This window comes from Trichomycterus rosablanca, chromosome 1, assembly GCF_030014385.1.
Source record: "Trichomycterus rosablanca isolate fTriRos1 chromosome 1, fTriRos1.hap1, whole genome shotgun sequence".
NCBI lineage: Eukaryota > Metazoa > Chordata > Actinopteri > Siluriformes > Trichomycteridae > Trichomycterus > Trichomycterus rosablanca.
In genome coordinates, this window is record NC_085988.1 from 6193417 (window position 1) to 6209912 (window position 16496).

At 39.8% G+C, this 16496-nt stretch overlaps 1 protein-coding gene across 1 annotated transcript in view; it reads right to left on the minus strand.

Moving 5' to 3' along the window:
* The window catches only part of LOC134316959 (NACHT, LRR and PYD domains-containing protein 12-like), a 512992-nt gene that overhangs the window by 108586 nt on the left and 387910 nt on the right, over positions 1-16496 (minus strand). Inside the window, exons 17-19 of the mRNA XM_062997547.1 lie at positions 13245-13308; positions 9507-9680; positions 8418-8591 (exon numbers count right to left, since the gene is read on the minus strand). Of these exons, the coding sequence (XP_062853617.1) occupies positions 8418-8591; positions 9507-9680; positions 13245-13308 (412 nt within the window). The remainder of the gene's footprint in view (positions 1-8417; positions 8592-9506; positions 9681-13244; positions 13309-16496) is intronic.

The following is a 16496-nucleotide window of genomic DNA, read 5'->3' on the forward strand; positions in this document are numbered from 1 at the left end:
TTAGACAACTTGTCTCTTGCAGCTTTAGAGCCAACAAGTAAAACCTCAGTTTTATCTGAATTAAGTAAAAGAAAATTACACGACATCCAGTTTTTTATGTCGTTTACACAATCTTCTATCTTACTGATTGTGTCAGTATCATTTGGTTTGGCTGATATATACAGCTGTGTGTCATCTGCATAGCAGTGAAATTTTATGCCATGTTTATGAATAATTTCACCTAGTGGAAGCATATAGAGTGTAAATAATAGAGGTCCAAGTACTGACCCCTGTGGAACACCACACTTTACTTTTGTAGTTTCCGAGCATTTATTATTTACATAAACAAATTGCGAGCGGTCAGTCAGATATGATTGAAACCAAGAGAGTGCGAGTCCTTTAACACCAACTGTATTTTCTAGCCTCTCCAGTAAAATGTTATGATCGACCGTATCAAACGCTGCACTAAGATCTAATAGAACAAGAAAAGAGACACATCCATTATCAGAAGACATTAACAACTCGTTAACTACTCTAATTAATGCGGTTTCGGTACTATGATTGGGTCTAAATCCTGATTGAAATTTCTCATGAATACAATTTTCATTCAAATAAGAACATAATTGTTTGGAAACGACTTTTTCTAATATTTTAGAGACAAAAGGAAGATTTGAAATTGGCCTATAATTAGCTAGTACATGTGGATCAAGATTAGGTTTTTTAATCAGGGGTTTAATAACGGCACTTTTAAACAATTTAGGTACATACCCAAGGCTAAGGGATGCATTGATTAATGTAAGCAGGGGCTCTACAATAGCTGGGAGTAAATCTTTAAGTAAACGAGTTGGAACAGGATCGAGTATACACGATGATGACTTAGATGATTTAATCAGCACAGTTAGTTCATTTTGGGAGATTGGATTAAAGGAATTTAGTTGGATGAACTCGTTACTATTATCACCAATGCTGCTCGGAGTGAGTCCATACTTAACATTGGCAAGTGACACACTTTGACTCTGAAGTCGTATTTTTTCTATCTTGTCATTAAAGAATTGTAAAAAAATCATCGCTGGTACAGTCAGGCGGTATATTAGATTCAGTTTCATTGACGTTCTTAGTTAATTTGGACACCGTCTCAAAGAGGAATCTAGGATTGTTTTTATTTTTCTCTATTAGGGACGAATAATATAAAGATTTAGCTTTCATAAGGGCATGTTTATACTCAGTTAGAGCATCTTTCCAAGCAATCTTATACACCTCCAGTGTAGTGTGACGCCACTTGCGTTCTAATTTCCGTGCTGCTTGTTTAAGTGCGCATGTGTGGTCATTGTACCAAGGAGCAAGTTTTTTCTCCCTAATCAGTTTAGTTTTGAGTGGGGCTACGTTATCTAAGGTTGTGCGCAATACGGTCTCTAGGTTTTGAGTTGCCTGATCTAGTTCTTTAGGTTCTGATGCTGATATATTTGGTAATTCTGGTAGGCAGTTTATGAACGCTGCTGCAGTTGCAGATGTAATAGTTACATTTAAAATGATTTGGTTGCTGTATATTATTGGACAGGGACACTTCATAAATTAGTAGGGAGTGATCAGATATTAAGTCATTCTGTGGTACAATTTCCAGGTTGTCTATGTTTATACCATAAGTAAATATTAAATCTAAGGTATGTTTACAGCGGTGAGTGGGTCCTGTTACATTTTGGGTGATGCCTAAGGATTCTAAAATAGAATCAAACACAATTTTGAGTGGATTACACTTATCCTCATAATGAATATTAAAGTCACCAACAATTAAAGCTTTCTTAGTTGATAAGACTAATTTAGAAAGAAAATCGGCAAATTCGTTAAGAAATTCTGAGTAAGGACCAGGGAGTCGATAAACAGTAACCAGTTTAAACGTACTAGTTTTATCAGATGAACATTTATTGGTTATGTCAGAGATAAGAACCTCAAACGAGTTTGTTATGGGAGATGATTTTACAGTAAGACCTACTGTATGTCTTTATCATAAATTGTAGCTATTCCTCCACCACGACCGCTGAGACGTGGCTTATGTTCATAACTGTAACCCGGAGGAGATGCTTCATTTAAACCTAGATACTCATCAGGTCTAGCCCAGGTCTCGGTTAAACAAAGTGCACAAAGACTATTATCTGTAATTATTTCATTTACAATTACTGTTTTGCATGCAAGTGACCTGATGTTTAAAAGTCCTAACTTTAGTTTAGCTCTACTATTGTTTTCATGTTCATTTAGATTAATTGTAATTAAATTATTATGACATACTTTTTGATATTGTTTTGGCTTACACCTGCCACGGTAAACAGACACAGTCTCAATGGTTTGTGACCTAAGGATTCCAGGTGACGTCCGATGGCGACTCGCAGACAGTTGGTTAGGCCTGTTTGTCTGCTGCCTGGTCTTGTCTCTGGATAGTCACTTACCACTATCTGCCGCTACACTAACGCGGTGGTAAAGCCTGTCGCCTATGCTGCAAGAAATGCGAGCAGCACCCTCCCACGTGGGGTGGACACCATCCCGCTTCAAAAGACCAGGCCTTCCCTCAAAGGTGGACCAGTTATCTACAAAATCAATGCAGTTTTCTGAGCACCATTTAGACATCCAGCGGTTCAGCGACAACAACCTGCTGTAGGTTTCGCCACTGGGTCGAATCGGTAAGGGGCCAGAGCACACTACTGCCTCAGACATCGACCTAGCTAACTCACACACCTCTTTAACATTACTCTTAGTAACCTCAGACTGCCGTAAACAAACATCATTAGTGCAGACGTGGATAACAATCTTCGAAAATCTACGATTAGCATTAGCCAGCACTTTTAGATTTGCTCTGATGTCAGGCGCCCTGGCCCCCGGAATACAAGTGACTATGGTTGCTGGTGCACTATGGGGGTTGCAATACGCACATGTCGGAGCTGAGAATCTCCTATAACCAGAGCACTTACATTAACAGGCTTCTCAGCGGGTGGCTCACTGAGTGGGGAAAACCTGTTGGACACGTGCAACTGAGATGGTCGGTGCTTTGCCCTACGACTATGTCGCCGAGACGTCACCCAGTCGCCCCGCTGTGAGGGCTCTAATGCCGGAGTCTGGGGTTCTACACCTGAACTGCTGGCATTCGGGACTGCTACAGCTGAATCTAAGCCCTCACTAGTAGTATTCTGTTCTAACGCCCGAATGCGCCCTTCTAACACTGAGATCTTCTCTGTCAGGCTAACAACTAATCTGCACTTATCACATGTAAAGTTATCACTAAACACGGAGAAGGAATAACTGAACATATTACACTCGATACAGGGATATAACGCTCCTGCTGGGGCCATTTTTACAAAGAAATGTACTTAGCTTTAGAAGATGAGTTGAAGTTGATGTTTATGTTGATTTCACCGGCGCTTCTGCTGGTAGTCACAGAAAAACGGCTTTAATTCCGGACGAAACAGGCGATGATGAGCTGGAATATAAAAACAAACAACCAAACAACACAAACGCGCTTCGTTCGGACAAACCGGCTGTAATTCTAAAGGAAAACGGTGTTTATGCGCTCGTGTACAAAACAAATAAACAGAATGCGGTTCCTATAGACAGAAAACGGCTTTAACTCTCCACAAAGCAAATATGTTTAAGCGCTGAAGTACAAAAACAAGCAACACAAACGCGCTTTGTTTCCGACAAAACCGGCTGTAATTCTAAAGAAAAACGGTGTTTATGCGCTCGTGTACAAAACAACCAGAACGCGGTTCCTACGAACAGAAAACGGCTTTAACTCTCCACAAAGCAAATATGTTTAAGCGCTAAAATACAAAAACACAAACGCGCTTCGTGTGGACAGAAAGCGGTTTTAACTCTGGATGAATAAAATGTTTATGCGCTGAATTACAAACAAACTAAAACCGGCTTCGTTCGGATGCCGGTAGCAGAAGTTTTCACAAGCACGGATTTACGTTAGTAAACAAGCGTAAAAACAAGCGCGTTTTTACGATACACAAAATAACACTCTATATCAACTACGCGTAAAAGATTAACGTTTAAAACATACGTATATAAAAAGTTATTTAGCTAATGGCTACAAACAAACAACTAGGCTACAGTCTCAGCGTGTGTACCCCTGTGTGAAGCTGTGTGAAGTCCCATCCTGCTTCAAACGCTCCACCATCATCCCAATTCACAAGAAACCCTCCATCACAGGACTTAATGACTACAGACCCGTTGCTTTAACATCTGTGGTCATGAAATCCTTCGAACGACTGGTTATGACACATCTGAAGAACATCACTGCTGGACCATCTGCAGTTTGCCTACCGGGCAAACAGGTCGGTGGATGATGCAGTCAACATGGGATTGCACTACATCTTAGAACATCTGGACAGCCCACGGACTTATGTAAGAATCCTTTTTGTGGATTTTACCTCAGCGTTTAACACCATCATACCAGAACTCCTCCACCTCAAACTGTCTCAGCTCAGTGTGTCCCCCGCCACCTGTCAGTGGATCACCAGCTTTCTGACAGAGCGGACACAACAGGTGAGGCTGGGAGATATTACATCTACCATAAGAGCAGTCAGCACTGGTGCACCACAGGGCTGTGTCCTCTCTCCACTGCTATTTTCTCTCTACTCTAATGACTGTACCTCTACAGACCCAACAGTGAAACTTCTAAAGTTTGCAGATGACACTACGATCATTGGACTAATCCAGGATGGAGATGAGTCTGCATATCGGCAGGAGGTTGATCGGCTGGTGCTCTGGTGCAGTCAGAACAACCTAGAGCTGAACACACTAAAGACTGTAGAGATGACAGTGGATTTTAAAAAGAAACCTTCGACATTGCTCCCCATCACCATATTCAACAGCACTGTGTCTACCGTGGAGACCTTCAGGTTCTTGGGAACTACTATTTCCAATGACCTAAAGTGGGAGGCCAACACCAACTCCATCCTCAAAAAGGCCCAGCAAAGGATGTACTTTCTGCGTCAACTGAGGAAACATGGTTTGCCACAGGAGCTGATGAAACAGTTCTACACCACAGTCATTGAATCTGTCCTGTGCACATCCATCACAGTGTGGTTCAGTTCAGCCACAAAACAGGACAGATGCAGATTGCAAAGAGTGGTGGATAGAGCGGCAAAAATCATTGATGCTCCTTTGCCCACCCTCCAGGACTTATACACAACAAGGACCAGAAACCGGGCAGAAAAAATGATCACAGACTTCTCACACCCTGGACACGAACTCTTTAACCTCCTACCCTCTGGCAGGCGCTACAGAGCCCTGAACACTAAATCAAACAGACACTGTAACAGTTTCTTTCCAAATGCCATCAAACTCATCAATAAAAAAAATTGAACTGCTGTTTACTGTTATTTACATGCCACACTGCATTTTATACATGCTGTATAATACCGTAACTGCATCTTATCTTACTCAACTATTTATTTTACACTATTTTTATATTTTCTGTACATATGCAAATTCTGCTGAACATGTAAATTTGTACATTGTCTACATAGTCTTGTCTGTATATTGTATTGTTGTAAATTGTAGACAGTCTACATAGTCTTGTCTGTATATTGTATTGTTTGTAAATTGTAGAGAGTCTACGTAGTCTTGTCTGTATATTGTATTGTTTGTAAATTGTAGAGTCTACACAGTCTTGTCTGTATATTGTGTTGTTTGTAAATTGTAGAGTCTACATAGTCTTGTCTGTATATTGTATTGTTGTAAATTGTAGAGAGTCTACATAGTCTTGTCTGTATATTGTGTTGTTTGTAAATTGTAGAGTCTACATAGTCTTGTCTGTATATTGTATTGTTGTAAATTGTAGAGAGCTAACAACAGCCGGAAACAAATTCCTTGTGTGTGTAAACATACTTGGCGAATAAAGCCGATTCTGATTCTGATTCTGATTGATACAATCCTTAATTTATTTTGTAACATAAGGCTTATTATTGGTGTATACTAAAAACACTTTTGTGGGTACCACACTATCAACACAAAATTTTATATAATCTGTAACAGAAGCTGAGGCATCCTGTAAGTCCTGATCATGAAAAACTTCCCAATCTGTTGCCATAAAACACCCTTTCAGAGTCTCAATAGCATCATGATTCCAGTCATACACTGTTTTGAGCTTGGGCTTGCACCTTTTAAAAACTGGCTTATAGGATGGAAAAAGACAGACTACATTATGGTCGGTATTAGCCAAGGGTGGCTTCAACGTTGCTTTATAGGTGTTTTTAATATTTCCATAACAAATATCCAAAACCTTATTGCCTCAGGTACAGCAATCCACATATTGGTCAAATCCAGGAAGTGCCATTTCCAGTTTACAATGATTAAAATTACCCATAATAAAACAGGGGGCTTCGGCGGAGCTTTGTAGTTGTTTAGAAACACAGTCCGCTATCGTGGAGGCTACCTTCACAGTACTGTCTGGCGGAATATAAACAACACAAATTAAAATACTCCCAAATTCCCGGGGTAGATAAAAAGGTTTAAAACTTTAAAGTTTAAGATCGGGATTACACACCATCTCCCGTACAGTGTACTGTGTGCACCACTTGTCATTTACATAAATGCACTCTTCCACCTGTGCGTTTTTCTGAGTTTCCATTTCTGTCCCGCCGAATCAAGTTAAAACCGTTCAGAGACACCATGCAGAGCATCTGGTAAATCTCGCTGAAACCAAGTCTCAGTAAATACCAGCAGACACGACTCCCTATACTCATGCTGAAATTTGGTTGTTGTTCGAAGTTCATCCACTTTTTTCCGCAAAGAGCGAACGTTACTCAGAACCACTGAGGGTAGGGGAGGTCTGTGAGGTCTGCGAAGAAGCCGTTGTCTGATCCCTCCTCGCCTGCCCCTATTCCTCACCCGTTTCCTCGTCTCTGGCACTCGCAGCTCCTCCGGCAGGTCCAGCGGTGCATGAAGATTAAAGCGTCGGAGCTGTAGAAGTGCGTCCCTCGTGTAGTAAACAGACGCCGCCGGCTCATAGTCCATGTATGCACACGTAACAATGCACTCCGATATAAGTCCGAAAACTATACATCCAAGGAGTAGTAGATGCTTAGCGCGAGTCATCATACAACTGATCAATTCCTATTAGATCCCGGCACAAACAAACAAACAAACAAAAGAAAATCCGACTGTAACGTGGGAGCCCGGGTCGCCGCAGAGCAGCGCCACTGGAAGTTGTAAGTTGTTTTCGCGCACCATTTAGACATCCGGCGGTTCAGGGACAACAACCTGCTGTAGGTTTCACTATTGGGCCGAATTGGTTAAGGGTCAAAACATAGTACTGCCTCGGACATTGACCAAGCTAACTCACACACCTCTATAACATTACTTTTAGTAACCTCAGACTGCGACAAACGTTAGTGTTGACGTGGATAACAATTTTTGAAAATCTATGAATAGCATAAGTTAGCACTTTCAGATTTGCTCTGATGTCAGGCGCCCTGGCCCCCGGAATACAGGTGACTATGGTTGCTGGTGTCTCTATGGGGGTTGCAATATGCACGTGTCTGAGCTGAGAATCTCCTATAACCAGAGAACTTTCTTTAACTGGCTTCTCAGCGGGTATGTTGCTAAGTAGGGAAAACCTGTTGGACACATGCAACTGAAAAGTTTGGTGCTTATCCCTACAACTATGTCACCAAGACGTGACCCAGTCAAACCCGCTGTAAAGGATCTAATGCCGGAGTCTGGAGCTCTACACCTGAACCAATGGCATTTGGGACTGTTCTAGCTGTATCAATTCTTACTATTACTAGTCTGTTCTAAAGCCTAAACCCTCCATTCTAACACTGAAATCTTCTCCTTCAGACTAATTACTAATCTACACGTATCACATGTAAAATGATCATTGTTTTGTGTGTGCTGTTATGTGTCTTGAGGGTTGTGTGTGTTCTTAAGTCAGTTTTATGCCTTTCAAATTGCCCCTTGGGGACAAATAAAGTAATCCTAAAATGTAAAGTGCTGTTTAAGTTGGATCCACCAATGTTTCTGCTGGTAGTCACAGAAAATGGCTTTAATTACGGACGAAAATGTGTTAATGCACTGGAGTAAAAAATAAAAACAGTGCTTGATTAGGATGCTGGTAGCTCAAGTTTCCCAGTAACAGACTTAAAAAACAAGCAAGGATTTATGTCAGAGAACAAGAGATCTACTTTAAGATAAACAAAATAAAACACTGTAAATCTGAACAATAATTGCAAGTGCAAGATTAACTTTTAAGTTACTTAGCTAATGGCTACAAACAACCAGTTTACAGCAAGTGCACCACCAGAAATTATGTTACCGGGGAAATTTGCTGCTTACAAAGCCCACTCACAATCAAACCTAAATCATCTGTTTCAGTCTCACTATTAGAGAAGATGAGTTAGTGAGGAGCAGCTCATGTGTGATTCTCAGAGAGATGATCTTACCTCAGTATCTCCAGTTTACAGTGAGGATTCTCCAGTACAGCACAGAGACGCTTCACTCCTGAATCTCCTAGTTTATTATGAGACAGATGAAGTTCTCTCAGGTGTGAGGGGTTTGATCTCAGAGCTGAAGCCAGAGCAGAACAACCTTCATCTGATACACCACAATTATTCAACCTGCAGAGAGAACAATGATCCACTCTTCATTCTCTCAGTTCTAGAGGAACCTCATCATCTAACAGTAAAATCAACAAAGTACAAATAAAATAAGATGATGTGGCTAATCTCTCTGTTTCCATGATGAAAACTTTAATGGATTTATGTTGATTATAAATATAAATATATTACAGTTCTTTTATAAAAGATTTTACCAGATGGAGAAAAACTGTAGCTGAGAATTATATTGTATTTCCATCAGGCAGTGAGAGGGGCTACTAATAGTGTTCTATTTATATTAACTTTTTTGTGTTTTGTTTTGTGTATCGATTATTGCTATTATTAGTAGTTGTAGTAATATTTTTAGTATAAGTATTATAACTGATAATAATAATTAGGAGTAGTGATAGTAGTAATAATAATATCATTAAATAATAATAATAAAAAAATTAATGATCACACTTAAATATTAGTGATACATTTTTTACTCACTAAATAAATGTTTATTTAAACACGATGTTACAGTTTTTGGTAGATTTACAGATTCTGTGTGATTAAAGCCATTCAAATTTATTACTGACTACATTTCCAAGACTTCCTTGAGATTTATGTTTATCCTTTACAAGATAGCGGAGCCGCTGCTATAGTGTGATATAAACAGTTTTGTTTGTTTAATAATATTTATTTTTAATGTATTATTTGGTTATTAGATATAGTCTGATCCGGTGTAATAGCAGTAAAACATGAATCAGAAGTAATTCCTCCTCTTAAACTGAAGGACTTGTTACAGGTTTATTTTTATAGATCATTTCCTCTCTTTATTTAGTAAAGACACAACTTCCATTCAAACCTAAATCCTCTGTTTCAGTCTCACTATTAGAGAAGATGAGTTAGTGAGGAGCAGCTCATGTGTGATTCTCAGAGAGATGATCTTACCTCAGTATCTCCAGTTTACAGTGAGGATTCTCCAGTACAGCAGAGAGACACTTCACTCCTGAATCTCCTAGTTTATTATAAGACAGACCAAGTTCTTTCAGGTGTGAGGGGTTTGATCTCAGAGCTGAAGCCAGAGCAGAACAATCTTCATCTGATACATTACAATCCCTCAACCTGCAGAGAGAACAATGATCCACTCTTCATTCTCTCAGTTCTAGAGGAACTTCATCATCTACAGAGCCACTACAGTCTACAATCAGTGTGGATGAATAATTTATTGTAGAAGATTGAAATAAAAGCGTGAACAAAATAAAAAAACACTGGGCCAGGAACTGAGCCTTTCTCCCCAAAAAAGGAGAGATGATGAATCTGACCTAAATCTGTCTATTAAGACAAAGAGATAAGACTGAAACCAGAAGAGTTTCTGTAGTATCAGCTCAATGATGGGGTAGGAACCTTTGTAATGTTATGTTGACTAGAGCAGTTTCAATATCAAAAATTCCAACAGCTTTTTCCTTTTTTTTTTTTTTTTTTTTTAAACAGAACAAGGAGGTTCAATAACCCCAGCTTGTGAGCTGCAATTATCAAGTCATTAACAACCCTAACAAGCACAGTTTGTGATATTTCTTAAACCCAGACTGGAACACTTTCAACAAACACACTAGATGTTCTTTGAGCTGAGCAGCAACAGGATACTCAAGAAGCTTGCTCAGGGAAAGGAGGTCAGAAATGGGTCAACGGTCACCCTCAAATTTCTCAACAGAGGTTTTTGGTCTGTTGGTCCTGGATTTTGTAAAGTTGCTTTGATACAATGTCTATTGTAAAAATCACTTCATAAATAAAATTGACTTGATTAGTTTCTTAGATCAGAGAGAAAGACAAGGAGCGAGTGAGTCACAGCACATGTTCTTAGGGAAGCAAGCTGATCTAGTGACTTTTGTTATAGTTACTAACCAAGACTTTTAGAGAGAGCTGATTTTTTATGATTTTGAAGGTGATATTAGGCTTATGATCAGAGATTCCAGCATCCACGTGTAGAGGTTAAGAAGTGGAATACCAAGAGAACAAGAAATATTAAGAGTGTGGCCTTTAGTACAGGTTGGAAAATCTACATGATAAGTAAAATCTAAGCACTGGAAGAGATTTAGAAAATCAGCAGTAAGAGCACAGTTCACTGTGTCCACATGGATATGAAAATTCATAGCAAGGTCGTTGTTATGCAGTTGCCAGGTGTAATTCCATTGGAGAGAAACACTGTGTTGTTGTTCAGTGTTTAATAAGGCAAGTTTAGTAGGAGTGTAGCAAGTGGTCATGGTGCAAGAGAAATATCAGGCCAGCCCCTTTCCCAGTTATTCAGAGAAGTGGAAATGCCCAGACATCTGTCCATTCAGATGTCCATTCTTACTCTGTAATGCCTGATCTACAGCACTCTTGTGTAGAACTGAGATTTGTTTTATCTTCAGGATCCTCAGTTTTGAGAACAGATGCTGTTGAAGAACAATTTTATTTTGATTCATGAAGGTCAGGTGCACATATAAAGCTGTGAGATGTTTCTGAATGCTCAGATGAACAAAGCAGTACACTTTAGGTTGTCATGGTGATGGTGAACGCTGGTGCATTTGGCTGCCGCTGCCGTTGCTGTATTTTGTCATGTTTTGCCGTGTTTTGTTGTATTTTTGTCATGTTTTTCTTTTGTTTTCGTCTTTTTGTGGTCTCTGCCCCTCCTGTTGCTCTGTTTCTTTTTTCATCGGATGGTCTCGGCGTCTGTTGGGTATTGGATGATGATGGTGAATGCTGGCGCATTTGGCTGCTGCTACCGTTACCGTATTTTATTATTTTTTAAATTTTGATTAGGAAATGATCTTATTGGTGGATTATCGCTACTCCCTCAGGAAAGGTAGGACAACATTCAGGCTGGACTCATCCTTGAATTGGATTTTATTACATCCGTAGTTTTCTGGACTTGATCTGTACTATCGCCTGCCTAACACGAGCCGTTGCTGCCCTGCCCATATACGGTAATAATATGCCTTATTACTCGAAACCGGAGCTGCTGTGCTTAAATTCAAACACTCGCCTGCCTACTGAGGTTTACGCATGCTGTGTTGCTATGGGAACAGCACGACGACCATGTTACATCTATCGGGGATCCCGCCGCAGCGTTTGCATGTCTGGAAGCTTTACACGGCTTGGCTCCGAGCTATATCGCAGACCTTCTCTGTGTTCACTCCACTCCACGAGCTCTACGATCTTCTAACCAGCTGCTCTTAGCTATTTCACGTTCTCAGATGAGGTTCAAGGGTGACAGGGCATTTTCTGTAGCTGCCCCAAGACTCTTCCACTTTTCATAAAGGAGTCCCACACAATAGATGCATTTAAGTTAAATTTAAAAAGTAATTAGTTTTCTTTGGCATTTGAGTCCATTTGTGGTTTTATTTGATTTATATGTTAATATGTTTGTGCGTATGTGTATTATTTTGTATGTATGTTTATGATTTGTTAAATGTTGCATAGTTGAGTGGTATTTATACCGGATTTTAATGTACAGCACTTTGGTTGTCTTTTAAATGTGCTATAGAAATAAAGGTGACTTGACTTGACTTTACTCTGGTGAAGTCAAAACTCCTCTCTGAAGATCTGTGTACACACACCTGAGTACACTGAGGCTTCTTGAGCATTAATGCCACACTCCATCAGATCTTCCTCATAGAAGATCAGGTTTCCTTTCGTCAGCTGCTCAAAAGCCAGTTCTCCCAGTTTGAGGATCATTTCTCCTTCTTTCTCCTGATTCTTCATATACTTTTTTCTAATGACGTTGGTCTGAGTGATGAGGAAGTGGGTGTACATTTGAGTCAGAGTTTTGGGGATCTCTCCACTCTCTGCTTCACCAAACATTTTCTCCAGAACTGTGGCTGTAATCCAGCAGAAGACCGGAATGTGACACATGATGTAGATGCTTCAGGTGTGAGATGATTCTACTGGCCAGACTCTGATCACTGACCCTCTTCCTGAAGTACTCTGCCTTCTGTGGATCATTGAATCCTCGTACCTCAGTCACTCGATTGATACACTAAGAGGGGATCTGATCAGCTGCTGCTGGGCGGGAGGTGATCCAGATCAGAGCAGAAGGAAACAGATTCCCTTTGATCAGGTTCAGGTCTAAATGTTCAGTAGGAGTGTAGCAAGTGGTCATGGTGCAGGAGAAATATCATGCTAGCCCCTTTCCCAGTTATTCAGAGAAGTGGAAATGCCCAGCAACAAATTTATATTACAAGTTGTCAATGATAACACAGCTTTGATAAATACCACATTAACCAGCTAGTTTTAAAACTGCTACCATTAGCATTCGACAGGAGAATGCAGTAAGCACTACTTACCAGAAGTAGCCAGCAGAAAGCGGAATTTTAAATGAAAGTAGGCTACACATTATAACAGACTGAATACTTAAAATTAATAATAAATCTGTCAAGCAGAAAACTGGAAGAACTGGGGAACAAAAAATTAAAACCACCTTCCCCCAAAATGTATATATCAGTGTTTATTTAGTACTGCAGTGCATGTAAAGGTTATGGAACTATTAAAGATGGGCTGATGGTAGTTCCTTGTAGTTCACATGTTCAATACAGCAGAGGGACACAACTTCCATTCAAACCTAAATCCTCTGTTTCAGTATCACTATTAGAGAAGATGACTTAGTGAGAACCAGCTCATGTGTGATTCTCAGAGAGATGATCTTACCTCAGTATCTCCAGTTTACAGTGAGGATTCTCCAGTACAGCAGAGAGACGCTTCACTCCTGAATCTCCTAGTTTACTATAAGACAGATGAAGTTCTCTCAGACTGGAGGATTCAGAGCTGAGCACTGAGCCCAAAGCTTTATAAGTTGTATCTGTCAGTTCACACCAGTCAAGCCTGAAAAAAACATAACACTTGATACACTAGCTGTAGTGCAGATCATCTGTTGATCTAAATCAAAAATGCCAAAAAAAAAATACGATTAAAGATTAAAACTGTTATAAATATAGTAACCAAGTTACCTACTAGATTTTAGAATTCTTGGCATGTTGAGTGAATTTGTTAAAGTACATTGACAAGAAGAAGAAGGGTGCGGAAACAGACAGAAAAACGAAACATGTGGTATGTAGCAATAATAATGGTGACACTGTGATGGAGAACAGAGGAGGTGGGTGAGGGATGTGGATCATGATCATGTACAGTGGGGAAAATAATTATTTGATCCCCTGCTGATTTTGTAAGTTTACCCCCTTACAAAGACTTGAACGGTCTATAATTTTTATGGAAGGTTTATTTTAACAGAGAGACAGAATATCAACAAAAAATCCAGAAAAAAAACATTAAATAAAGGTTATAAATTAATTTGTATTTGATTAGGTGAAATAAGTATTTGATCCCCTAGCAAAACGTGACTAAGTACTTGGTGGAGAAACCCTTGTTGGCAAGCACAGAGGTCAGACGTTTCTTGTAGTTGGTCACCAGGTTTGTGCACATCTCAGGGGGGATTTTGGCCCACTACTCTTTACAGAATCTCTCCAAATCCTGAAGGTTTCAAGGCTGTCGCTTGGAAACTCGAAGTTTGAGCTCCCTCCACAGATTTTTTAGGGGATTAAGGTCTGGAGACTGGCTAGGACACTCCAGGATCTTAATGAGCTTCTTCTTAAGCCAGTCCTTTGTTGCCTTGGCCGTATGTTTTGGGTCATTGTCATGCTGGAAGACCCATCCACGACCCATCTTCAGTGTTCTGGCTGAGGCCAGGAGGTTCTCATTCAAGATTCTACATTACATGGCCCCATTCATCAGCCCCTCAATGCGATGAAGTGTTCCTGTACCCTTAGCAGAGAAACAGCCCCAAAGCAGAATGTTTCCACCTCCATGTTTGACAGTGGGGATGGTGTTCCTGGGGTCATATCCAGCATTTCTCTGCCTCCAAACACGGCAAGTGGAGTTGATGCCAAAGAGCTCAATTTTGGTCTCATCTGACCATATCACATTCTCCCAAGCTTCCTCGGAAGCATTCAGGTGTTCATTGGCAAACTTCAGATGGGCCTGTACATGAGCCTTCTTGAGCAAAGGAACTTTGCGGGCACTGAAGGATCTCAATCCATTACGGCGAAGTGTGTTACTAATGGTTTTCTTGGTGACTGTGCTCCCAGCTCCCTTGAGATCATTGACAAGCTCCTCCCGTGTAATTCTGGGCTGACCTCACCTTTCTCAAAATCATTCTTACCCCACGAGGTGAGATCTTGCATGGAGCTCCAGAGCGAGGGCGATTGACTGTGATCTTGTATTTGTTCCATTTTTGAATTATCATGCCAACAGTGGTCTCTTTCTCACCAAGCTTCTTGCTGATGGTCTTGTAGCCCATTCCAGCCTTGTGCAGATCTACAATCTTGTCCCTGACGTCCTTTGTTAGCTCTTTGGTCTTGCCCATGGTGGTCGAGAGATTTGAATGGAAGAAACTGATTCTGTGACAGGAGTCTTTTATACAGGGACAGGACTAATTTGTGTGCCTCATGGGCACATAACCGGTCTGTGGGGGTCAGAATTTTTGCTGGTTGGTAGGGGATCAAATACTTATTTCACTTAATCAAATACAAATTAATTTATAACCTTTATTTAATGTTTTTTTTCTGGATTTTTTGTTGATATTCTGTCTCTCTGTGTTAAAATAAACCTTCCATAAAAATTATAGACCGTTCAAGTCTTTGTAGGGGGGTAAACTTACAAAATCAGCAGGGGATCAAATACTTATTTCCCCCACTGTAGACAGTAATGACTTAATTTAAAACTGTGCAGAGTAAAATAGAGTTGAAATTATAATTTTCTGTAGATGTGTTACAATCATAATGTAATAAAAATACAAAAAAATAAAAGATTGAGACAGTGGCTACATGATACGTTCCTCCTATTTTCACTGTTGTTACGATTCAGCTGTATCCTGCATTGCTCCTTGGCTGTATGTGGCTGCGTTCACTGCTGCTGTATTTTTCGACAATATTTATAACAAACCAGCAGAATCTCACAATCACATTCATGCCGCCCGTTTAACTTAAAATATAAGAACATCAAAAATATCACGAAAAAGTTCAATATTTGATAATGCTTGGCTATCATAGCAAAGTGAAAGAGCATGTTAAACAACAGCACTGTGACCCAGATCAACCACACAGCAGCATAAAATCATAACCTCTGCTTACCTGAGGATATAATCACCTTGTTTTTCTTCTTGAAGGCCACTTTATATGTTTCCAGAATATATTAATACATTTTCAACTGTGTTTATCCTCCTATAAGGTAAAAAGCTAAAACCAATTAAAAGAGTGTTTGAATTTACACCCAGAATCTGAATTCGGAAGGTCTGATTGGTTTATACAGCTGTTTTCAAGGCTTGAACCACGAATGAATCTCTTTCACAAATGAACTGATTCATTTGTGTGAGCAAAACGAAAAAATCTTTATCATAGATAAGAGCACAGCTCCCTGATTCGACTCTTTACTCAGTGATTCAGTTTGCATGTGTGCTTGCATGCGCCCACCCGTTCATGCGCTAGAGAAAGCGTTATGTGCAGCACTTGTGCTCTGTTTTAAATGTTCTCAAAAGGTAACCTGTGTATCCTAGACATACTCGATATATGGAATATGGCAATTTAAAACATTGTGTAAAAGGTAATATTAAATATATAGATATTCGTGATATACCGCCCAGCCCAGCTTCTTCACAGCTTTACTTCTTGGCTGTGTGTGGTGGCTTGCACCTCTGCTACTGTTTAATGTTTCTTATCTGCATGTCTGTGTTTAAATACAGCCCAAGCCTCCTGTAAATTGTAATGCACCCTTAAGCATGAAAAAAGGTTGTATAGATAAAAGTTGATGATGTTTGTTTTGCAGTTACAACGTCTGCTTTACCAACTGGTTTTTTTTAAATATTATTTTGTGTTTAAATTAATGTTTTGTGTAAAATGTGTTAAAACT